Source organism: Macaca fascicularis, chromosome 1, assembly GCF_037993035.2.
Source record: "Macaca fascicularis isolate 582-1 chromosome 1, T2T-MFA8v1.1".
NCBI lineage: Eukaryota > Metazoa > Chordata > Mammalia > Primates > Cercopithecidae > Macaca > Macaca fascicularis.
Window position 1 is genome coordinate 25625629 of NC_088375.1, and position 26343 is coordinate 25651971.

Genomic DNA, 26343 nt, shown 5'->3' on the forward strand with positions numbered 1-26343 from the left:
GTGTTTATGTTTAGATCTGTGATCTATTTTGAATTAATTTTTGTGAAGGGTTTAAGTTATGTGTCTAGATTTTTTTTAAATTTATTTTTTGCATGTGAATATGCAGTTGTACCAGCACCATCTGTTGGAAGGACTAGCTGCATTGTATTGACTTTACTCCTTTGTCAAAGGTCCGTTGATCGTGTTTATGTGGGTCTGTTTCTGGGCTCTGAATTCTGTTTCATTATACCATACTGTCTTATTTGGTGTAGTCTTACAGTAAAAATTTTTAAAAATTATTTATTTATTTATTTTTTGAGACGGAATCTTGGCCTCTTACCAGGCTGGAGTGCAATGACATGATCTGGGCTCACCGCAGCCTCTGCCTCCTGGGTTCAAGTGATTCTCCTGCCACAGCCTCCAGAGTAGCTGGGATTACAGGCACGCACCACCATGCCCAGCTAATGTTTTTGTATCTTTAGTAGAGACGGGATTTCACCATGTTGGCCAGGCTGGTTTCGAACTCCTGACCTCATGATCTGCCTGCCTTGGCCTCCCAAAGTGCGGGGATTACAGGCTCCTTATAATAAGTCTTGAAGTTGGGTAGTGTCAGCTATCTTGGGATTTTCCGCTTATCTTTGTGTTACTGATTTTAGTTTAATTCCGTTGTGGTCTAAGAGTAGACACTGTATGATTTTCATTCTTTTAAATTTGTTAAAGTGTATTTTAAGGCCTCAAATATGGTCTGTCTTGGTAAATGTTCCATGTGAGCTTGAGAAGAACAACTTTGTTCTCCCTTAATATGTGTTGGCTAGCTCGAGTCTTTGAAACTTTAGAATCAGTTTGTCAGTACCCACAAAATAATTTGCTGAGATTTTGATAGGAATGCATCGAATCTGTAGAACAAGTAGGGAAGAATTGACACCTTGAGAATATTGAATCTTTCTATTTATTAATATGGAATAGCTCTTCATTTATTTCTTTGATTTCTTTTACCAGAGTTTTATAATTTTCCTCATAGAAATCTTACACATATTTTATTCAATTTATACCTAAGTGTTTCTTGTTTTGGAGTGCTAATGTAATGGTATTGTGTTTTAAAATTCAAATTCCACTTGTTCATTTCTGGCATACAGGAAAATAATTGACTTTTTAATATTAACCTTTTATCCTTTTACTTTGCTACAATACTTATTAGTCCCAGGAGGGTTTTTTAAAATTTTTTTTTTTATTTTTTGAAAGAGGCTCGCTCTGTCGCCCAGGCTGGAGTGCAGTGGTGCGATCTCGGCTCAGTGCAAGTTCCGCCTCCCAGGTTCACACCATTCTCCTGCCTCAGCCTCCCTAGTAGCTGGGACTACAGGTACCTACCACCACACCTGGCTAATTTTTTGTAATTTTAGTAGAGACGGGGTTTCACCGTGTTAGCCAGGATGGTCTCAATCTCCTGACTTCATAATCTGCCCGCCTTGGCCTCCCAAAATGCTGCGATTACAGGTGTGACCCACTGCGCCCAGCCTCCAGGAGGGTTTTTAAATTTTTATTTTCCATATAGATGATCTTGTTATCTGCAGACCGTTTTATTTCTTATTTTCCAATCTTTATACTTTTCCTTTGCTTTTCTTTCCTTTTCTTGTCTTATTGCATTAGCTAGGACTTAAAGTATGGTGTTGAAACGAAGTGGTGAGAGAGGACGTCCTTGCCTTGTTTTTGATATTAGCAGGAAATCTTCTTCAGGTTGAGTGTCTTTAATTTGAAAATCTGAAAAATTGAAATGCTCCAAAATTTGAAACTTTTTGAGTGCCAACATGATGCTCAAAGCATTTTGGATTTCAGAAATGCTATAAGATTTCCACTGAGACCTACTTAGTTGCCCCTCACAGATTTTAATTCGCTTTGTTTTGATTTTCATTGAATTCAAAATCTTTTAAAATTTCTCTTGAGATTTCTTCTTTGACCCATGTGTTATTTTGAACTTCTGTGTATTTTGGGATTTTCCAGTTATTTTTCTGTTACTGATTTTAGCTTAATTCCTTTGTGGTCTAAGAGTAGACGCTGTTTGATTTTTATTCTTTTAAATTTGATGAAGTGTATTTTAAGGGCTCAAGTGTGGTCTGTCTTGGTAAATGTTTCATGTGAGCTTGAGAGGACTGTTTATTCTGCTGTCGTTGAATGAAGTAGTCTATAAATGTCTGTTATATTCAGATAATTGATGGTTTTGAGTTTAACTGTGTCCTTACTGATTTCCTGCCTGCTAGATCTGTCTTTTTCTGATAGAGGGAATTGAAGTCTTCAGGTATCATACTAGATTCATCTGTTTCTCCTTATAGATCTAAGGGTTCTTACGGTTCTTGTCTCACATATTTTGATATTTTGTTGTTAAGCACATACATATTAGGGATGCAGAAACTATGTTGTCTTGGGGAAACTGACCTGTTTATTGTTATTTCTCTGATACTTTTTCTTGCTTTGAAGTCTGGTCTGTCTGAAATTAATGTAACTACTCCTGTTTTCTTTTAATTTGTATTAGTATGATATATGTTTCTCAATCCATTTACTTTTAATCCATATGGATCTTTATATTTAAAATGGATTTCTTGTAAACAACATATATTTGGATCTTGTTTTTTGATCCACCCTGACCGTCTCTCTTAATTTTTAGGCTGGGCACGGTGGCTCACCCCTGTAATTCCAGCACTTTGGGAGGTCGAGGCGGGCAATCACCTGAGGTCAGGAGTTCAAGACCAGCCTGGCCAACATGGCGAAGTGCTGTCTCTACTAAAAATACAAAAAATTAGCCAGGCATGGTGGCGCATGCCTGTAATCCCAGCTACTTGGGAAACTGAGGCAGGAGAATTGTTTGAACCCGGGAGGTGGAGGGTTGCAGTGAGCTGAGATAGCACCACCGCACTCCAGCCTGGCGATGAAGCGAGACTCTATCTCAAAAACATAAAAAAAAAGTAGCCAGGTGTGGTGGCTCACATCTGTAATCCTAGCACTTTGGAGGCTGAGGCAGGTGGATCACCTGAAGTATGGAGTTCGAAACCAGCCTGGGCAACATGGCGAAACACTGGCTCTACTGAAAATACAAAAATTAGCCAGGCATGGTGGTGGGTGCCTGTAATCCCAGCTACTCGGGAGGCTGAGGCAGGAGAATTGCTTGAACTTGGGAGGTGGAGGTTGCAGTGAGCTGAGGTCGCGCTGCTTCACTGTAGCCTGGGCAAAAGAGCGGAACTCTGTCTCAAAAAAAAAAAATAATAATAATTTTTAATTTAGACTTACTGACATTCAAAGTGATTACTGGTATAGCTGGATAAATATTTCCTATATTTGTTACTGTTTTCTGCTTTTTGTCTTTGTTCTTTGTTCCTATTTTTGTTTTCCATTCTTCTGCCTTTTGTGTTTTTTTGTTTCTGGTTTTTTTTTTTTTTTTCCTTTTGAGATGGAGTCTCACTCTGCCACCCAGGCTGGAGTACAGTGGTTTAGTCTCAGCTCACTGCTACCTCTACTTCCCAGGTTCAAGTGATTCTCCTGCCTCAGCCTCCCGAGTAGCTGGGATTACAGATGCCCGCCACCACACCCTGCTAATTTTTATATTTTAGTAGAGACAAGGTTTCACCATGTTGGCCAGGCTGGTCTCTAATTCCTGACCTCAAGTGATCTGCCCTCCTTGGCCTCCCAAAGTGCTGGGATTACAGATGTGAGCCACCATGCCCGGCCCTTTTGTGGTTTTAATTGAGCATTTCATATAGTTTTTTTCCTCTTCTTCCTTAGTATTTATTAGTTACACTTATTTTTTAAACTTTTTAAGTAGTTGCCCTAAAGTTTTCAATATACATATACAACAAATTTAAGTCCACTTTATTTCAAATAACACTATAATGCTTCACAGGGAGTGTGAGTACAAAATAATTTTAAATCTTCCATCTTATACCTTGTACTATTTCTGTTATTCACTTATGTGTAAGTACTCATAAGCATATTTTTATATATGTGCTAGATATAAGCATAGGTGATCAAATACATTGTTGCTATTATTTTGAACAATAAAATAATTTGTTAGCTCAATTAAGAATAAGTAAAATAAAAGTTTGTGTTTTATCTTCACTTATTCCTCCTTTGGTGCTCCTTCTTTCTTTATGTAGGTATATGTCTCTGACCTATGTTTATTTTCCTTTTTTTTAAAGAACTCCTTTCATAATTTCTTGCGAGGTAGGTCTGCTGGCAACAGATTCCCTCAATGTTCGTTTATCTGAGAACAGCTTTATTTTTCCTTTAGTTTTGGAGGATAATTTTGCAGGGAATGTTTTGTTTCTGTTACTGCTTTAAATATTTCACTCTTCTTGCTTACATGATTTCTGAGGAGATGTTGGATATAATTCTTATCTTTGCTCCTCTATAAATAATGTTTTTTCCTCCAGCTTCTTTCAGGATTTTTTCTTATCTTTGGTTTTCTTCAGTTTGAAAAATGCTTGCCTAGGTGTAGTTCTTTTTGTATTTATACTGATTGTTGTTCTCTGAGCTTACTGGATATATGGTTTGGTTTCTGACATTCGTGTGGAGGAAATTATCAGTCATTGTTTCAGATATTCTGTTCTTTTCTCCTTCTCCTCTGGTATTCACTTTATGCATGAGTTATGCCTTTTGTAGTTGTCCCACATTCCTTGGACATTATGTTTTGTTTTGCTTGTTTTCAGTCTTTGTTCTTTTTGCTTTTCAGTTTTATAGGTTTTTATTGATATATCCTCAAGGTCAGAGATTGTTTCCTCAACTGTGTCTAGTCTACTAATAAGCCCATCAGAGGCATTGTTCATTTCTGTTACATTGTTTTTGATTGCCAGCATTTCCTTTTTATTCTTAAGATTTCCATCTCTCTGCTGACATTGCCCATCTCTTCTTATATGCTGTCTACTTGATCCATTGGAACTCTTAGCATACTAATCATAGTTGTTTCAAATTCCTGGTCTTACAGTTCCAGCAGTCCTGCTATATTTGGTTCTGATGCTGACTTTATCTCTTCAAGTTGTATTTTTGCCTTTTAGTATGGCTTGTAATTTTTCTTAATAACTGGACATGAAGTACTGATTAAAAGTAATGATATAAATCGGTCCTTAGGAATTTACTGGTAAAGTGTAGGAGGAGAGGAAGTGTGCTACAGGCCTATGATTAGGTCTCTGTCTCTTAAAGAGCCTATGCGTCTGGACTATGGGCTTCACAAGGGATTATCCGCACCTCCTATTCCCCTACTGAGGTGGAACAGGTTAGTAGCTTAGGCTGGAATTATGTCTTTTCTTTCCCCAATGTGGAAGGCTGGAATTAGGTATTTCTCTTTGCCTAGGTCAGTTAGGCTCTGATAAAACTTCAGTGGGTAGGCTGTGGTTTAATAGCTCTTCTTGAGGGCAGATCTTGTTAAGAACGGCAGAGTACTCTGGGATACTCAAAATGGTTTCTTTTTCCTTCCCTCTGCTGGAAGACTATTTTAATCTTAAATTTATTGTGAAAATCTGGTTGAACTCTGAAGTTAAAATTAAATCACAAAAACACCCTCTGCGTCGTACCCCACTGCCCCATGACTGGGTTCCTTGGAGTTGTTGTTGTTGTTGTTGTTTTTGGAGACAGAATCTTGTACTGTCGCCTAGCCTGGAGTACAGTGGCATGATCTTGGCTCCCTGAAACCTCCAACTCCTGGGTTCAAGCAGTTCTCCTGTCTCAGCCTCCCGAGTAGCTGGGATTATAGGCGCATGCCACCATGCCTGGCTAATTGTTGTATTTTTAGTAGAGATGGGGTTTCGCCATATTGGTCAGGCTGGTCTCAAACCTCTGACCTCAGGTGATCCACCTGCCTTGGCCTCCCAAAGTGCTGGGATTATGACGTGAGCCACTGCGCCTGGCCTTCCCTGGAGTTTTTAACATTCAGAGTTACGCTTTCTGAACCTCCAACAATTCATCAATTATAGTTCAGGTTTTTCTACCTTAGCCCTGTTTCTCACAGAGGTTTCTGCTCATGAGTCTGTGCTCCGGTAAGCCAAGACTCCTTGTGTTTACCTGTTCGTCTCTCCAATCTAGGAGGTAGCATTTTGTCCTGTATCCTTGCCTCTCTGAAGGATCCAAGATCAGTTATTTATTTTACAGTCTGTTATCTTTTTATTTGTTGTTAGAATGGAGTGGCAACTGCTAAGCTTCTTACCTGTGGAACTGGAAACTGGAAGCTTGTTTTTTTAATACATCAACTGTTAAATCAAGCTTGTCTAACACGCAGCCTGTGGGCTGCATGAGGCCCAGGACAGCTTTGAATGTGGCCCACATAAATTCGTAAACTTTCTTAAAACATTATGAGATGTTTTTTGCAATTTATTTTTAGCTCATCAGCTACTGTTAGTGTATTTTATGTGTGGCTTGAGACAGTTATTCTTCTTCTACTTTGGCCCAGGGAAGCCATAAGATTGGACACCCCTATGTTAAATACTTTTTAACATATAACCTCATTAGTGGTAAAAGTTTTGTACCACCAGGTGAGTGAAAGATGGCATATTTTCTTTTATGTCCAATTTGCTTATATTTCTTTTGTGCTTTCTTTTTAGGTTAATACAATCTGTTGGAATGACACTGGAGAATATATTTTATCTGGCTCAGATGACACCAAATTAGTAATTAGTAATCCTTACAGCAGAAAGGTAAAGTAGTTTAAAAACTCTGTAATTTAATGAGAGAAAAAAATCAAGAAGGCAGAAATGAAGTAATTGTAAACAAACATAGAATGGGCATTTATAATAAAATATCCTCCCTGTTTTGCTGAAGTTTATTGTATAATTTAGAGGTTCTTAGGTACATGTGGGTCTTTTAGATTACTTAGGGAAATAGAAGATTTTATTCAGCCTTGGGCTCTAGAAAATTTAAATATATTGTTTATTTAAGTGGATAATAATTGGTACAAGTGACATTATTTCAATAACACGTTTTTGGGGAAAATGTGCCATATATAAAGTATGAGTTAATGAGAAAATTACTTTTATGTGTAACCTTAATATATTATCTTAACAGTCTAAAAAGTTATTTATTTTAACGTTAAGAGTAGTGTGGATAAAGCTGCCAACTTTGGTCATTGTTTCATTTTCTTAAAAATTTGAAATTTAGTCTTTTAGAAAATTTACATTTAAAACTTAAAGACAAAAACAACCAAATGATGGCTGTGTGAATAGTTCTTGAGGTACTGAGAAAATTAAAATGCTTTCAATGAAGGAAAAAATTACCATAAGCTAATAAACCCCCTCACTAGAAGGCAAGAGATATCTAAGAATTAAATAATTTTCTAACTCTCAAATAACTTTAATTACTGTTTCAAATAGCAGTCCATTATATCCATAGAATGTTTCCTTTACAAGGATGATTTCAGAGAAATTTAGATACTGAATGATAAAGCTATAAACAGCCGACTGATTGTAATAAAAGGAAAGTGTGTGATGTTCTTTACACTTGATATAACAGTTAAATGAGAAATTTTCTGTTTTGGAAATATGACTAGTTATTTTAAAATTTGTAAGATCTTAAACATTCAACACATCATTTAAAGTTCTAGTTAAGAATAGGAATATGTATATTTCCTAGCTGCCTCCCAACTCAAATGATAACGTTTTTCTCTCCTGATTGTCTTAAATTTCCGTATCTTTTTTTTTTTTTTTTTTTTTGCAGCAGGGTCTCATTCTGTCACCCAGGCTGGAAGGCTGCAGTGCAGTGGTGAGATCTTGGCTCACTGCAACCTCTGCCTGCTGGGTTCAAGTGATTCTCCTGCCTCAGCCTCCCAAGGATCTGTTGCATCACCATGCTCGGCTAATTTTTGTATTTTTAGTAGAGACAGGGTTTCACCATGTTGGCCAGGCTGATCTTGAACTCCTGACCTCAAGTGATCCGCCCGCCTTATCCTCTCAAAGTGTTGGGATTACAGGCATGAGCCACCACGACTGGCCCAAATTTCCTATATCTTTAAGTCTTTTAACATCTATTCTTTTAATAGTGATTCCAAAAATGTACTCTAGCTTTTAATTTTTTGCGGTAGTAGCAACCGTGTATTGGTGATTGCATCAGTCATGCTCTAGTCAAATAAACCACACAGTAATTTCAATAGGGAAAGTGTAATAAAAAGAATTACTAACTATATCAGGAGATTGGAGTAATAAAGGCTTGGCTACTAAAAAGTAAAGAGGTCTCTATAAAATAAAGAAATAACAGATACTATGAACTGCCAGTAACCCTGGGACTGAGATAAACCACCCTAAAGAAGAGACCCCCTTGCTGAGTGCTGAGATTTAGACCTTATTGAAGAGGGTGTCATGGCTCACTGGATGGCAGAGAAGTCTCTGTGATACCATGCTAGTGTAACTTGTTGGGAATTCCCCTCTGGAACTTGCTGGAACACCTCTCTCTAGGGCACTGAGAAATACTTTTTAAGGAGAGGTTTCTCATCAGAGGTAGTATGCTACAAAATGTCTGGGGACATGGGGAAATGAAGCAGGAGAAGCTGTTGGGTGTTGCACTGTTCATTCAGCAGGTGGGCCCTGGTGAAACTGACTGCAGGACTCTGGTGCTATGGTGCTGGGGAAACTGCCCACACTGGAAGACCGTGGCACTGGAAAAACTGTGCATGGTTGCAGGAGCTCACATTAGAGATAGGAAGCAAACTCCTTTTTCCTGCATTATCCTTTCAGTGCTTTTTACTGACAAAGCTTAACATTATGCCAACTGGCAAAGCAAAAATATTTAAAGGACTCAGTTCCATTGCATAATCTATAAAAGTGAAGGATAAATTTGGAGCTGAGAGGAGATAATTTGATAAGTGGCACAGTAGTCTTACTTCTATCTACTTCTTGGTATTATTGCAATGTAAAATTTACTTCATTAATATTTAGGTCTTTGAATGAAGAAGAGTTCCATGAAAATTTTAAAATTACATTATGATTACTATAATGGCATATATAGATTTATATGTTGGTTTTTTTTTGTTTTTTGTTTTTTGTTTTTTACCATTCTGACCAAGTTATTTAAACTTTCCTTAGCCTTTTTCTTCATAAATTAAGAGAGTCATAATGTCTAAAGTCCTTTCTAATATTAATATTTTATATTTGTTTCTAAAAACGTTTTAAAACATTTTTGTCTATTAATTTAGGTTATATAGTGATGTATGAATGGGCCTGGCTGGCTGTTTGAAGCTGGATCTTACAGGTTAAGACTTACTCTTTTAGGCTCACAGAATCTAATCTTCAGCTAAGTAGTTTAAGAAACTGGATTTTTATCAGTTTACAAACAGTGGCTAGGTTCTAGTGAAATGCTTCATGATATACAGGTCAATAAGCTGGGATAACGTATGAGTTTTAATTACGATTATGTTCTGGTTTTCATTGGCTCTTAGCTTCTGAGTTCATATATAGGGGAAGTATACAACTATTTTTGTATCAGTGGAAACATGGTATTGGCAGTCCAAAGTTTAATTTAAAATTTTCAATTTTATGGAATAAATTGTTTATTTCTTGTTTTTCCACATTTAAACAATAAGATATTTAAGTAAGTGTGTATCATCTGTCAACCGAAAAAGAAGTTCATATTGAGGCTGTCTTTAATAGGTCATAGTTTTATTTCAGTAAGTTTTACTTAATTGTCCTGGCTTAGCAAAAAAGCTTGATGTTTTCAAATCCTAATTCTCTTAGGTCAGTAATTACAAGGGTAACCCTTTTCTTTTTCTTTTTTATTATTCTTTTTTGAGACAGTCTTGCTCCTGCCCAGGCTGGAGTGCAGTGGCGTGATCTCGGCCCACTGCAAACTCTGCCTCCCAGATTCAGGAGTTTCTCCTGCCTCAGCCTTCTGAATAGCTGAGACTACCACGTGTGTGCCACCATGCTCGGCTAGTTTTTGTATTTTTTTAAGAGTTGGGGTTTCACCACGTTGGCCAGGCTGGTCTCGAACTCCTGAGCTCAAGTGATCCACCTGTCTCGGCCTCCCGAAGTGCTGGGGTGAACCATCATGGTTCACAGGCGTGAACCATCATGCCTAGCCCCCTTTTCTTATAATAGAAAAAATTTCCTGGAATAATATATATGTAGAATGCTTTTTGATGATCACTATTCAGAATTTTAACTCTTACATTATACAAAATAATCACTTGGGTACCAAAGGAATGATTGTTAAAAGACCTGTTCTGTTTGCTTATTTTTAAAGATATGACGATTCCTTTGATGTACGATTTCCAATAGAATATGTATATTTGAAAAAATGATTACTTTTTCTCATTTCCAGCTTGAGAAATGATTAGTCAGATTTTCTTTTTAAATATTATAATCATAGGCCAAGCGTGTGGCTTACGCTTATAATCCCAGCACTTTGGGAGACATGAGGTGGGAAGATCGCTTGAGGCTGGGGGTTAAAGACCAGGCTGGGAAATGTAGTGAGACTCTGTCTCTACAAAAAATTTAAAAGTTAACTGGATATGGTGGCACATGCCTGTAGTCCCAGTTACTCGGGAGGGAAAAGCAGGAGGATCACTTAAGCCCAGGCGTTCCACCACTACACTCCAAGACTGGATGACAGAGCAAGAGCTGGTATCTTGAAAAAAAATTATTATTATCATAAGCCTTTATAGGGCTTTTTAAAATTTTAAAACACTAATGATTCATTATATAGGAATAGAAGCTTTTTGACTGTGAGTCAAATATTACCTGTTTTTATAGTTGGATTATTTGTAGATCCTATGATTTTGTGGGAACATTAATTTATTGCAAATAAGAATTTTGAAACACTTAGTTTTTTTTTTTTTTAGTAGATTTAAGAGGCTGAGGATATTCCTTATTAATGCAATTATATTTTAATTATATATAGCATAGAGACTCCCCATCATATACTGCGGAGTCCCATTAGAGTACCCCATTATGGCATAGGTGAAAGAGAAGGAAGCCCAGAGTTGGTCTTGCAGTATCTTTTGTAAAATAAATCCCAAGTATATACTGTGTACATGATTTTTCTTGATTTGGCCTCAGCCAGCCATTTGTAGTCCTCAGAGCTTAAAATGTTTCCATTACTGTATGCTTTTGCTTATACTCTTCTTTCTTTCTGAGATCACCTGCTTTCTCAGGTATCTCCCATCTACTTGGTAAATTTAAAATTCATCCTTCAAATCTCAGCTCTTTTTTGTGATATTTCTCTTAACGTTTCCTAGACACATGTAGCCACTCCTTCATCTGTGTTCTTGTCTTGTGGATAACTCTATTTGTTTGCATGTTGTGCTTAGATGACAACTTCTTTGAGATAATGACAATTTCTTTTTCCTTTTTGCATCTTCAACACTTAACATTATTTATTTACCTGTCATATAGTTGGAGCCCAATAAATCTTAGTAAAAGGAGTATATAAATCTGTATATTTGATACCTCAGACAGGGTTGTGGGTCAGGTTTGAAAGAGGGTTATTTTTACCAAGGGATTAAGAAACCATCCTCTACTGTCTGGATACTTTTGGACCAAGCTTCACGTTTTGGGAGTGTCGTACGTGACATGATAAAGAAGGAAAGAGACTCCAACTTTGGCCAGCTATTTAGTCAAAATAACCTGGTAATCAGCAGAGTGATAGATGTTACAACTAGACCACCTTAACGTTTAGTAATCATTGCAGTTATCAGTGTGTTATTTTCATCTCAGATTAAGTTACTCTGGCAATTATGCCTCTCTAGGGCATTATCCTTAGGGTGTTTTCAGAATAACTCATAATACATTGATCCAAGGAAAGCACAACTAAGAAGATAAATCCACCAATAAAAAGTTATTACTGAGAGTAGTGGTTCTCCCAGCACAGAGTTTGAGATCTGAGAACGGACAGACTGCCTCCTCAAGTGGGTCCCTGACCTCCGAGTAGCCTAACTGGGAGGCACTCCCAAGTAGGGGCAGACTGACACCTCACACGGCCGGGTGCCCCTCTGAGACAAAGCTTCCAGAGGAACGATCAGGCAGCAACATTTGCTGTTCAGCAGTATTCACTGTTCTGCAGACTCCACTGCTGATACCCAGCAAATAGGGTCTGGAGTGGACATCCAGCAAACTCCAACAGACCTGCAGCTGAGGATCCTGACTGTTAGAAGGAAAACTAACAAACAGAAAGGACATCCACACGAAAACCCCATCTGTACGTCACCATCATCAAAGACCAAAGATAGACAAAACCACAAAGATGGGGATAAAACAGAGCAGAAAAGCTGAAAATTCTAAAAATCAGAGCACCTCTCCAAAGGAATGCAGCTCCTCGCCAGCAACAGAACAAAGCTTGAAGGAGAATGACTTTGACGAATTGAGAGAAGAAGGCTTCAGGCGATCAAACTTCTCCGAGCTAAAGGAGGAAGTTTGAACCCATCGCAAAGAAGCTAACCTTGAAAAAGGATTTGACGAATGGCCGACTAACCAGTGTAGAGAAGTCCTTAAATGACCTGATGGAGCTGAAAACCATGTCACGAGGACTACGTGACGAATGCTGATTCAGTAGCTGATTCGATCAACTGGAAGAAAGGGTATCAATGATTGAAGATCAAATGAATGAAATGAAGTGAGATGAGAAGTTTAGAGAAAAAAGAGTAAAAAGAAACAAACAAAGCCTCCAAGAAAGATGGGACTATGTGAAAAGACCAAATCTATGTCTGATTGGTGTACCTGAAAGTGACGGGGAGAATGGAACCAAGTTGGAAAACACTCTGCAGGATATTATCCAGGAGAACTTCCCCAACCTAGCAAAGCAGGCCAACATTCAAATTCAGGAAATACAGAGAACGCCACAAAGATACTCCTCAAGAAGAGCAACTCCAAGACACATAATTGTTAGATTCACCAAAGTTGAAATGAAGGAAAAAATGTTACGGGCAGCCAGAGAGAAAGGTCGGGCTACCCACAAAGGGAAGCCCATCAGACTAACAGCGGATCTTTTGGCAGAAACTCTACCAGCCAGAAGAGAGTGGGGGCCAGTATTCAGCATTCTTAAAGAAAAGAATTTTCAACCCAGAATTTCATATCCAGCCAAACTAAGTTTCATAAGTGAAGGAGAAATAAAATCCTTTACAGACAAGCAAATGCTGAGAGATTGTGCCACCACCAGGCCTGCCCTACAGGAGCTCCTGAAGGAAGCACTAAACATGGAAAGGAACAACCAGTACTGGCCACTGCAAAAACATGCCAAATTGTAAAGACCATCGATGCTAGGAAGAAACTGCATCAACTAACGAGCAAAATAACAAGCTAACATCATAATGACAGGATCAAATTCACACATAACAATATTAACCTTAAATGTAAATGGGCTAAATGCTCCAATTAAAAGACACAGACTGGCAAATTGGATGAAGAGTCAAGACCTATCAGTGTGCTGTATTCAGGAGACCCATCTCACGTGCAGAGACACACATAGGCTCAAAATAAAGGGATGGAGGAAGATCTGCCAAGCAAATGGAAAACAAAAAAAGGCAGGGGTTGCAATCCTAGTCTCTGATAAAATAGACTTTAAACCAACAAAGATCAGAAGAGATGAAGAAGGCCATTACATAATGGTAAAGGGATCAATTAAACAAGAAGAGCTAACTATCCTAAATATATATGCACCCAATACAGGAGCACCCAGATTCATAAAGCAAGTCCTTAGAGACCTACAAAGAGACTTAGACTCCCACACAATAATAATGGGAGACTTTAAAACCCCACTGTCAACATTAGACAGATCCACCAGACAGAAAGTTTAAAAGGATATCCAGGAATTGAACTCATCTCTGCACCAAGTGGACCTAATAGACATCTACAGAACTCTCCACCCAAATCAACAGAATATACATTCTTCACAGCACCACATTTCATGCTTATTCCAAAATTGACCACATAGTTGGAAGTAAAGCACTCCTCTGCAAATGTAAAAGAACAGAAATGACAAACTGTCTCTCAGACCGCAGTGCAATCAAACTAGAACTCAGGATTAAGGAACTCACTCAAAACCGCTCACTATATGGAAACTGAACAACCTGCTCCTGAATGACTACTGGGTACTTAACAAAATGAAGGCAGAAATAAAGATGTTCTTTGAAACCAATGAAAACAAAGACACAACATACGAGAATCTCTAGGACACATTTAAAGCAGTGTGTAGAGGGAAATTTATAGCACTAAATGCCCACAAGAGAAAGCAGGAAATTGACCCCCCAGACATCACAATTAAAAGAACTAGAGAAGCAAGAGGGAACACATTCAAAAGCTAGCAGAAGGCAAGAAATAACTAAGATCAGAGCAGAACTGAAGGAGATAGAGACACAAAAAACCCTTCAAAAAATCAATGAATCCAGGAGGTGGTTTTTTGAAAAGATCAACAAAATTGATAGACCGCTAGCAAGACTAATGAAGAAGAGAGAAGAATCAAATAGATACAATAAAAAATGATAAAGGGGATATCACCACTGATCTCACAGAAAATACAAACTACCATCAAAGAATACTATAAACACCTTTACGCAAATAAACTAGAAAATCTAGAAGAAACGGATAAATTCCTGGACACACACACCCTCCCAAGACTAAACCAGGAAGAAGTTGAATCCCTGAATAGACCAATAACAGGCTGTGAAATTGAGGCAATAATTAATAGGCTACCAACCAAAAAAGTCCACGACCAGATGATTCATAGCCGAATTCTACCAATGGTACAAGGAGGAGCTGGTACCATTCCTTCTGAAACTATTCCAATCAACAGAAAAAGAAGGAATCCTCCCTAACTCATTTTATGAGGCCAACATCATCCTGATACCAAAGGCTGCAGAGACACAACAAAAGAAGAGAATTTTAGACCAATATCCCTGATGAACATTGATGCAAAAATCCTCAATAAAATACTGGCAAACCAAATCTAGCAGCACATCAAAAAGCTTATCCACCATGATCAAGTGGGCTTCATCTCTGGGATGCAAGGCTGGTTCAACATACGCAAATCAATAAACGTAATCCAGCATATAAACAGAACCAAAGACGAAAACCACATGATTAGCTCAGTAGATGCAGAAAAGGCCTTTGACAAAATTCAACAGCCCTTCACGCTAAAAACTCTCAATAGATTAGGTATTGATGGGACGTATCTCAAAATAATGAGAGCTATTTGTGACAGACCCACAGCCAATATCATACTGAATGGGCAAAACCTGGAAGCATTCCCTTTGAAAACCGGCACAAGACAGGGATGCCCTCTCTCACCACTCCTATTCAACATAATGTTGGAAGTTCTGGCCAGGGCAATCAGGCAGGAGAAAGAAAGAAAGGGTATTCAATTAGGAAAAGAGGAAGTCAGATTGTCCCCATTTGCAGATGATGTGATTGTATATTTAGAAATCCCCATCATCTCAGCCCAAAATCTCCTTAAGCTGATAAGCAACTTCAGCAAAGTCTCAGGATACAAAATCAGTGTGCAAAAATCACAAACATTCCTCTACACCAATAACAGACAGACAGAGAGTCAAATCATGAGTGAACTCCTATTCACAATTGCTTCAAAGAGAATAAAATACCTAGGAATCCAACTTACAAGGGATGTGAAGGACCTCTTCAAGGAGAACTACAAACCACTGCTCAACAAAATAAAAGAGGACACAAACAAATGGAAGAACATTCCATGCTCATGGATAGGAAGAATCAATATCGTGAAAATGGCCATACTGCCCAAGATAATTTATAGATTCAATGCCATCCCCATCAAGCTACCAATGACTTCCTTTACAGAATTGGAAAAAACTACTTTAAAGTTCATATGGAACCAAAAAAGAGCCCTCATTGCCAAGGCAATCCTAAGCAAAAGAACAAAGCTGGAGGCATCATGCTGCCTGACTTCAAACTATACTGTAAGGCTACAGTAACCACAACAGCATGGTACTGGTACCAAAACAGAGATGTAGACCAACAGAAAAGAACAGAGCCCTCAGAAATAATACCACACATCTACAATCATCTGATCTTTGACAAACCTGACAAAAACAAGAAATAGGGAAAGGATTCCCTATTTAATACATGGTACTGGGAAAAGTGGCTAGCCATATGTAGAAAGCTGAAACTGGATTCCTTCCTTACACCTTATACAAAAATTAATTCAAGAGGGATTAAGGACTTTAATGTTAGACCTAAAACCATAAAATCCTAGAAGAAAACTTAGGCAATACCATTCAGGATATAGGCATGGGCAAGGACTTCATGTCTAAAACACCAAAAGCAATGGCATCAGAAGCCAGAATTGACAAGAGTCTAATTAAACTAAAGAGCTTCTGCACAGCAAAAGAAGCCACCGTCAGAGGGAACAGGCAACCTACAGAATGGGAGAAAATTTTTGCAATCTGCTCATCTGACAAAGGACTAATATCCAAAGTCTACAAAGAACTCAAACAAATTTACAAGAAAAAAACAGACAGCCCCATCAAAAAGTGGGCAAATGATATGAACAGACACTTCTCAAAAGAAGACATTTATGCAGCCAATAGACACATGAAAAAATGCTCATCATCACTGGCCATCAGAGAAATGCAAATCAAAACCACAATGAGATACCATCTCACACCAGTTAGAATGGCAGTCATTAAAAAGTCAGGAAACAACACGTGCTGGAGAGGATGTGGAGAAATAGGAACACTTTTACACTGTTGATGGGACTGTAGACTAGTTCAACATTTGTGAAAGACAGTGTGACGATTCCTTAAGGATCTAGAACTAGAAATACCATTTGACCCAGCCATCCCATTACTGGGTATATACCCAAAGGATTATAAATCATGCTGCTACAAAGACACATGCACATGTATGTTTATTGTGGCACTCTTCACAATAGCAAAGACTTGGGACCAACCCAAATGTCCATCAGTGACAGACTGAATTAAGAAAATGTGGCACATCCACACCATGGAATACTATGCAGCCATAAAAAGGGCTGAGTTTATGTCCTTTGTAGGAACATGGATGAAGCTGGAAACCATCATTCTCAGCAAACTATCACAAGGACAAAAAACCAAGTAGGAACTTTTGCTGCGTCTTATCTGTACCATTTCATTACTTTGATTTTATGAAAATCATTAAAATTCAGTTTATTGTTTTGTCATCCTGAAAGGGAATAACTTAATCATTTAGCATACAGTAAATTTCAAAAGTCAGCCAAAGTAGTTCTTTGTTATTTACTGAGATTTTATGAGTGAGTCAGATAAACTAAATAAATGGAAATATGCATGTTGTATTTTCATGACACTGTTCCTGTTGATGGTACTCCATCTTATTCACATCTCACAGGAGCAAAAGAAATATATGGGGTTCTGATTTTTTAAAATTATAATAGCTTGCAGTCTAGTGATAATCTTTCACTAAGATGATAATGTTAATGAGAATATATTACTGGCTATGATTATATTAAAAAGGAATATTTCTAGGAAATAAGTTACCATTAACTGCTTTCTCTATGTGTTTTAGGTTTTGACAACAATTCGTTCAGGGCACCGAGCAAACATATTTAGTGCAAAGTTCTTACCTTGCACAAATGATAAACAGATTGTATCCTGCTCTGGAGATGGAGTAATATTTTATACCAATGTTGAGCAAGATGCAGAAACCAACAGACAATGCCAATTTACGTGCCATTATGGAACTACTTATGAGGTATGGTATTATTATGATTATATGATATATATGTAAGTGTGTGTATTTTTGATTAAGTGTTCATGCATGTGTAGATGCCTGTGTGTACATGTACAGATGTGTGTGTGTGCATATTTGTTGCATGTAAATTATTGACAATATCTAGGTGTCAGCAGAGCATTTGAGAAAATGTATCTTGATAGGCTTCTGGATAAAGTTAAGAAATAAGATGCAAGTAATAGTACTCTAAGATGGGTTTGTAATTGCTTGAGCAACCATGCTGTAAGCAAACAGATGTTTACCTTTAAAGATACCTCTGTTACTGTGCTGCATGACTCTGTACTAGGCTTTACCCTTTTAAACAATCACTCGCTTGTGTAAAGTAGCTTATCACATTTTTGTATGATAGAAGGGACTCTAGTATGGTAGACAGAAGAATCAGATTCCTAAAGGATATTAATGAGCTTAAGACCTGAGCTGAATGAATAAGGTGGAATAAATTTAAGACTCAATTATAGTACTTTATTTGGTTCAGAAAAAATGCTTGCACAACTGAGTGCTCTTTTATTTATGATACAAGGTCACACTGTTACTCACACTGGAGTGCAGTAGCATGACCATGACTGTCTGTAGCTTCAAACTCCCAGGCTCAAGCAATACCTCAGCCTCTTGAGTAGCTGGGACTATAGGCGTATGTCCCCATGCCCAACTAATTTAATTTTGTTGTTGTTGTTGTTGTTGTTGTTGTTGAGACAGGGTTTTGCTGTGTTGCCAGGGCTGGTCTCCAACTCCTGAGCTCATACAGTCCTTCCACCTGGGCCTCTCACAGTGCCAAGGTTATAGCTGTGAGCCACTGTACCAGCCTCCAGAGTGCTCTTTTGAAATACTTGCATGTCATTTTTTTGTATTAAATTATTGATAGGTTTCCCATTTTTTTGTGTTAAACTGGTGTATTTTTTCCATCATTTGAATTCCAGTTCTTTTATGTCCTCATGTTTTTGTTTGTACTTATATGAGTAGTATATGGCTAGATTTTATTTTCTTATCCAGTCTCACAGTTTTGGGGTTTTACTGGAGATTTATGAATTTACGTTTATTGTGAGTACTGATATATTTGGATTTGTTTCTATCCCCTATTCTATGTTTTCTACTTTTTAAAAAAAGTTTCCAATCTTTATTAACCTTCCTCTCCTTTTCAAAGTCCACCTTTTGAGGCCAGATGTGGTGGCTCACACCTGTAATCTGAGCACTTTGGGAGGCTGAGGCAGGCGGATCACTTGAGGCCAGGAATTTGAGACCAGCCTGGCCAGTTTGGTGAAACCCTGTCTCTACTAAAAGTACAAAAATCAGCTGGGCATGGTGGTGCACGCCTGTAATCCCAGCTACTTGGGAGGCCGAGGCTCGAGAATTGCTTGAACAACCCAGGAGACAGAGGTTGCAGCAAGCCAAGACTGCGCCACTGTACTCCAACCTGGGCGACAGAGTGAGAATTTGTCTCAAAAATAAAAAACAGAAATAAAGTCTACCTTTCGAGTTACTTGAGTATTTTACTTTTTGTCCATTGTGTTTCTGTTTCTTGCTTGTAAGATAGACATTCATTTTTGTTATTCCGGAGGTTACCCCAGCTACTTTCACAAGAATATTGAACAAAGCCAAACATCAGTAAATATTTCTACGCTTCTCCTGAATAAAGGAACTTGGAACATACCTTGTTCAGTTTTATATGATTAGATTGTGCAGGATTTAGTTATATTCTGTTTTCTCTCATGAATTAGATATTATTGGTTTACTGTTGGTGTTTGTTGTTTATTTAGATTTACCTGCATATTTACTAATACCTTTGGCTTACCTTTCCTTCTTCCCATCACACATTTTCTGTGTGGTATTATTTTGTACTGAAGGTACATCCTTTAGCAGTTTTTCTTTTCTTTGTTTTTTTTGTTTTTTTTTTTTTGAGACGAAGTTTCGTTCTTGTTGCCCAGGCTGTAGTGTGGTGGCATGATCTTGGCTCACTGCAACCTCTGCCTCCCAGGTTCAAGTAATTCTCCTGTCAGCCTCCTGAGTAGCTGGGATTACAGGCGCATACCGCCACTCCTGGCTAATTTTGTATTTTTTTTTTTAGGAGAGATGGGGTTTCTCCATGTTGGCCAGGCTGGTCTCAAACTCCCGACCTCAGGTGATCTGCCCGCCTCGGCCTCTCAAAGTGCTGGGATTACAGACGTGAACCACTGTGCCGGCCCGCAGTTTTTTTTTTAAATGAGAGTTTGTTGATAGAAAACAATTTCAGTTTCCTTTTCTTTCCTTCATTCATTCTTTCCTTTCTTCCTTTTCTTTCCTTTGTGAAAAATGTCTTTTTTTTTTTTTTAATGCCAGTTCTTCAAAGGTAGTTTTGCTGGGTATGGACTTCATTTGTTAGTTATTCTATTTCAGGTGATTATATTCTCCATTATATTCTGACTTCCATTGTTGAAGTTGCAAAGTCAGACATCAGTCTAATTGTGGTTCCTCTATAGGTAACCTCTTTCTTTTCCTCAACTACTTTTAATTTTGTTTTTCTTTGCCGTTTTTTTTTTTTTAAATTTTATGTCACAACAGTGTGTCTCGATGTGGATTGTTTTTTATATTTATACTTGGGATTTGTTGATGTTCTTGATGTGAGCAATTGGCATCTTGAAAAATATAGGAAATTTTCAGTCAGTAGGTCTTTGGTTTACTACTTCATTATTCTATTTTTTTTTGTAGTCTGGGGAAATTCTGATTAGCCATATCAGACCTGCTTATTAGACCTTATTCCATTCACTATTTAAAAATTTTTAAATTGAAGTACAGAACATATAGGAAAAGTACATAAATCCTAAGTATATGGCTTAGTGAATTATCACAAAGCAAATCTATTCATGTAACTACCACCTAGCACATTAAGTATCCTGAAGCTCCTTTTATCCTGAGTCCTAACACTCTGGAGTTTTCTGTTTTTTGAACATTATATAAATGGAAGCATACTTCATGGCTTTTTGTGTCTTTGTTGTTGTTTTTGTATCTGGCTTCTTTTGCTGAGCAAAATCTTAACTCATTTGTGAAATTCATGCATGTTTCTTGCAACTATAATTTGTCCATTTTATTGCTGTATAGTATTCCATTATATGAATATGCCACAATTGATTTATCTGTTCTATGCTGATGGAAGTTTGGAGAACATTCTTTTACATGTCTTTCAGTACACAAATGCACACATTTGTTTGGGTGTATACTTAGTGGTAAAATTGCTGGGTCGTAGAATATATGTTTGGTTGTTTTAGAGATAATGCCAAATAGTTTTCCAAAGTGTAGTAACAACTTACATTCCCACCAACAGCATGTAAGAGGTCCTGTTGCTTCTCATTTTTGCCAACAGTTGGTATTTTCAGCTCTACTTTGGTGGATGTATAGTATCATCTTAATTGGTTTCCATTTGCCTTTCTGTGCTGATACTGCTGAGGCTGAGCATCTTTTCATATGTTTGTTGGTTATTTGGATGTACTCTTATGAAATGTGTAGTCAAATCTCTTGCCTATTTTTTTCTGTTGGGTTGTCTGTCTTGTTATTATAGGAGTTTTTTTTTTTTTTTTTGTAATATCTTCTGCATATGAGCCTATCTTTTCCTATTCTGTGGTTGTATTTTCACTCTCCTAATGGTGAGGGGTTTTGTTTGTTTTGAGAGATGCGGTCTCACTTTGTCACCCAGGCTGGAGGGCAGTGGCATGATTATAGCCCCCAGCTGCCTCAAACTCCTGGGTTCAAGGAATCGTCTTGCCTCCCAAATAGCTGGGACTACAGGCATGCACTACTGCACCTGGGTAAGTTTTTAAAAATTGTTTGTAGAGATGGGGCCTTACCATCTTACCCAGGCTGGTCTAGAACTCATGGGCTCAAGCGATCCTCCTGCTTCTGCCTCCTAAAGTGCTGGGATTTCAGCCTAAAATGGTGTCTTTTGATGAAGAAAAGTATTTAATGTTGTCTAGTATATTGGTCTGCTCCTTTGTGATTAGTGCCTTTTTTATCCTGATTAAGAAATCTTTTCCGGCCGGGCGCGGTGGCTCAAGCCTGTAATCCCAGCACTTTGGGAGGCCGAGACGGGCGGATCACGAGGTCAGGAGATCGAGACCATCCTGGCTAACACGGTGAAACCCCGTCTCTATTAAGAAATACAAAAAAAAAAACTAGCCGGGCGAGGTGGCGGGCGCCTGTAGTCCCAGCTACTTGGGAGGCTGAGGCCGGAGAATGGCGTGAACCCGGGAGGCGGAGCTTGCAGTGAGCTGAGATCCGGCCACTGCACTCCAGCCTGGGTGACAGAGCGAGACTCCGTCTCAAAAAAAAAAAAAAAAAAAAAAAAAAAAAAAAAAAAAAAAAAAAAGAAATCTTTTCCTATCCCAGAGTTATGAAGATATTCTTCTACTTTAATTTCATTGCTTTGTCTTTAACATTTAGATCTATCATCTATCTGGATTTGACTTTTGTTACAGCATGACTTGAGTCAACTTTTTTTTTTTTTTTTTTTTTACCCCATATGAAATTTTCTGTGTTAACATAATTTATTTTTTAGAAAATTAAATCAAAATCCAAAACAGCACACAAACAAAAGACAGGCCATTTTAACATGATAGACTCATTTACCCAAGGTGATTTTTGCCAAATACATATACAAACTTTAATCAGCATAGAATTTTTTTTTTCAAAACTGGTTGATAGATACTCTGCATCTATCAACAATCCCCCATTCTTCCTTATCCTAGTCTCTGGCAACCATCATTCTACTTTCTATTTCTAAGAATTTGACTATTTTAGATACCTCATATAATTGTAATTATGCAGTATTTGACTTTTGATGTCTGACTTATTTCACTTAGCATGATCATATTGTAGCATATGTCAGAATTTATTTCCTTTTCAAGGCAGGAGAAGATTCCATTGTATGTATATACCACATTTTCTTTATTCATTTATCTAGGCTGGGTGCTGTGGCTCATGCCTGTGATCCCAGCACTTTGGGAGGCCAAGGTGGGCAGATCACTTGAGGTTAGGAGTTCAAGACCAGCCTGGACAACATGACGAAACCCCACCTCTGTTGAAACTACAAAAATTAGCCAGGTGTGGTGGCAGGTGCCTGTAGTCCTAGCTACTCGGGAGTCTGAGGCAGGAGAATCACTTGAAACCAAGAGGTGGAGGATGCAGTGAGCCGAGATCATGCCATTGCACTCCAGCCTGGGTGACACAGCGAGACTGTGTCTCAAAATAAATAAATAGGTCAGGTGTGGTGGAGGAGGGCGGATCACGAGGTCAAGAGATCGAGACCATCCTGGCCAACATGGTAAAACCCTGTCTCTCCTAAAAATGCAAAAATTAGCTGGGTGTGGTGGCACATGCCTGTAGTCCCAGTTACTTGGGAGGCTGAGGTGGGAGAATCACTTGAACACAGGAGGCAGAGGTTGCAGTGAGCTGAGATCGCGCCACTGTACTCCAGCCGGGCGACAGAGTGAGACTCCATCTCAAAAATAAACAATTAATTAATTAAATTCATCTAGTGGTGGATATTTAGGTTGCTTCTATTCCTTGGCTATCGTGAATAATGCTGCAGTGAACATGAGTGTGCAAATATCTCTTCAAGATCCCATTTCCAGTTTTTTTTTGGATCTATACCCAGAAGCAGAGATTGCTGGATCATATGGTAATTCCATTTTTAAATTTTTGGAGACCTGCCATACTATTTTCCATAGCAGCTCCGCTATTTTACATGCCTACCAGCTGTGTGCAGGGTGCCAGTTTCTCTGTTTCCTTGCCAACACTTACTATTTTTTTTTTAGTGGGCATTCCAGTGGACTTGAAGTTTTATCTTACTATGGTTGAGAGTTTCATTTCTCCAAAGATTAGTGAAGTTGAGGTTCTTTTCATATGCTTCTTGGCCATCTGTATATCTTCTTTGGAGAAATCTCCTTTGCTTATTTTTTAACTGCATTATTTTTTGTTGTTAATATAGGATTCTTTATATATTCTGAGTATTAACCCTTTGTCAGATACATGGTTCACAAATATTTTCACCCGTTCCATAGATTACCTTTTTACCCTGTTAAGTTTGATGTAGTTCCACTTGTTTGTTATTGCTTTGTTAACTGTGATTTTGTTGTTATATCTCATAAATCATTGTGAAATCCGATGTCATGAAGCTTCTCTCCCATGTTTTCTTACCTTTTTTTTGAGACGGAGTCTCGCTCTGTTACCTGGAGTGCAGTGGTACAATCTCAGCTCATTGCAACCTCTGCCTCCCAGGTTCAAGCAATTCTCCTGCCTCAGCCTCCTGAGTAGCTGGGATTACAGGCACACGCCACCACGCCCAGCTAATTTTTTGTATTTTAGTAGAGATGGGGTTTCACCGTGTTGCCCAGTCTCGTCTCGAACTCCTGAGCTCAGGCAATCTGCCCATCTCCGCCTCCGAAGTGCTGGGCTTATAAGGCAGGAGCCACCGCTCCTGGCCTCCCCCGTGTTTTCTTCTAGGAGTTTTATACTTTCAGTTTGTAGGTTTAGATCTTTAATCCATTTTGAAATAATTTGTGCATATGTAGGGTAAGGACCCAACTTCATTATTTTGCATGTAGATAACCAGTTTGCCCAGTAGCTTTTTTCTTACTTTATGGATTCATTTTTTCCCTCAACTTTTATTTTAGATTCGAGGGGTACATGTGCAGGTTTGTTTCATAGGTATATTGCATGATGCTGAGGTTTGGGATACAAATGATCTCATTACCCAGGAACTGAGCATAGTACCCAGTAGTTAGTGTTTCACCCCTTCCTTCCCTTTCTCCCTCCCCACTCTACTAGTTCACAGTTTCTGTTGTTGCCATCTTTATGTCCACAGGTACCCAATGTGTAGTTCCTACTTATAAGTGAGAATGCGTTGTATTTGATTTCCTTTTCCTGTGTTAATTTGCTTAGGATAATGGCCTCCAGCTGCATCTTAGTTGATGCAAAGGACATGATTTCATTCTTTTGTGTGACTGCATAGTGTTCTATGTGTATGTACCACGTTTGCTTCATTCAGTCCACCATTGATAGGCACATAGGTTGATTCCATGTCTTTGCTATTGTGAATAGTGCTGAGATGAACATGTGATTGCATGTGTCTTTTTGGTAGAACAATTTGTTTTCTTTTGGATGTATACCCAGGATTGGGATTGCTGGGTTGAATGGTCATTCTAAGTTCTTTGAGAAATCTCCAAATTGTTTTCCATAGTGGCTGAACTAATTTACCTTCACACCAAGTGTATATAAGTATTCCTTTTTCTCTGCAGCCTCACCAGCAACTTTTGTTTCTTGACTTTTTAATAATAGCCATTCGCACTCATATGAGATGGTATCTCATTGTGGTTTTGATTTGCATTTCTCTGAGATTAGTGGATGTGGAACATTTTGTTTTGTGTTTGTTGACTCCTTGTATGTCTTTGGCGAAGCGTCTGTTTATTTTGCTAATTTTTTAAGGGGCTTATTTGGTTTTTGCTTGTTTAATTTTTTAAGTTCTTTTTTTTTTTTTTTTTTTCTGAGACGGAGTCTTGCTTCATCGCCAGGCTGGAGTGCAGTGGTGTGATCTCGGCTCGGCTCACTGCAACCTCCACTTCCCACGTTCAAACGATTCTCCTGCCTCAGCCTCCCGAGTAGTTGGGACTATAGGCGCGTGTAACCATGCCCAGCTAATGTTTTGTATTTTTAGTAGAGATGGGATTTCACCGTGTCAGCCAGGATAGTCTCTATCTCCTGACCTCATGATCCGTCCGCCTCAGCCTCCCAAAGTGCTGGGATTACAGGCCTGAAATTTTTTAAGTTTTTTGTAGATTCTGGATATTAGACCTTTGTCGAGTGCATAGTTTGCAAATATTTTCTTTCATTCTTTAGGTTGTCGGTTTACTTTGTTGATAGTTTCTTTTGCTGTGCAGAACTTTTTAGTTTAATTAGGTCCCACTTGTCAATTTTTGTTTTTGTTACAATGGCTTTTGAGGACCTAGTCATAATTTCTTTCCCAAGGCCAATGTCTAGAATGGTGTTTTCTGTATTTTCTTTTAGGATTCTTATAGTTTGAGGTCTTACATTTAAATCTGGAATCCATCTTGAGTTAATTTTTATATATGGTGAAATGTAGGGGGGTCCAATTTCGTTCTTCTACATATGGCTGGCCAGTGATCCCAACACCATTTATTTAATAGGGAGTCCTTTCCCCATTGCTTATTTTTGTCAACTTTGTTGAAGATCAGATGACTGTAGGTGTGTGGCTTTATTTCTGGGTTCTCTATTCTGTTTCTTTGGTCTGTCTGTGTGTCTGTTTTTGTACCAGTACTATGCTGTTTTGGTTACTATAGCCTTAAAGTATAGTTTGAAGTCAAGTAATGTGATACCTCTGGCTTTGTGCTTTTTGCTTAAGATTGCTTTGGCTATTCAGGCTCTTTTTTGGTTCCATGTGAATTTTAGAATAGTTTTTTCTAATTCTGTGAAAAACGATGTTAGTAGTTTGATAGGAATAGCATTGAATCTGTGGGTTGTATTGGGCTGAATGGTCATTTTAATGATACTGATTCTTCCAATCCGTGAGCATGGAATAAATGGAAAAACATTGTTGCTGTTTGTTGTTTTCATTGCTGTTTGTTTAGTGATTTTCCTAGACTAATTCTGTTAAATCTATATCCTTTTTCAGGTG

General features: G+C 38.2%; 1 protein-coding gene across 20 annotated transcripts in view; it reads left to right on the forward strand.

The window, feature by feature from the left end:
* DCAF6 (DDB1 and CUL4 associated factor 6) overlaps positions 1 to 26343 on the forward strand; it is a 142034-nt gene that overhangs the window by 23939 nt on the left and 91752 nt on the right. For all 20 annotated transcript variants that reach the window (XR_012419202.1, XR_012419194.1, XM_074004441.1 and 17 more), the window contains exons 3-4: positions 6558 to 6650; positions 17463 to 17648. Coding sequence is in view for 6 of the 20 variants with exons in the window: in XM_005539888.5 (XP_005539945.3) it covers positions 6558 to 6650; positions 17463 to 17648 (279 nt within the window). In the remaining 14 variants the exon portion in view is untranslated. The remainder of the gene's footprint in view (positions 1 to 6557; positions 6651 to 17462; positions 17649 to 26343) is intronic.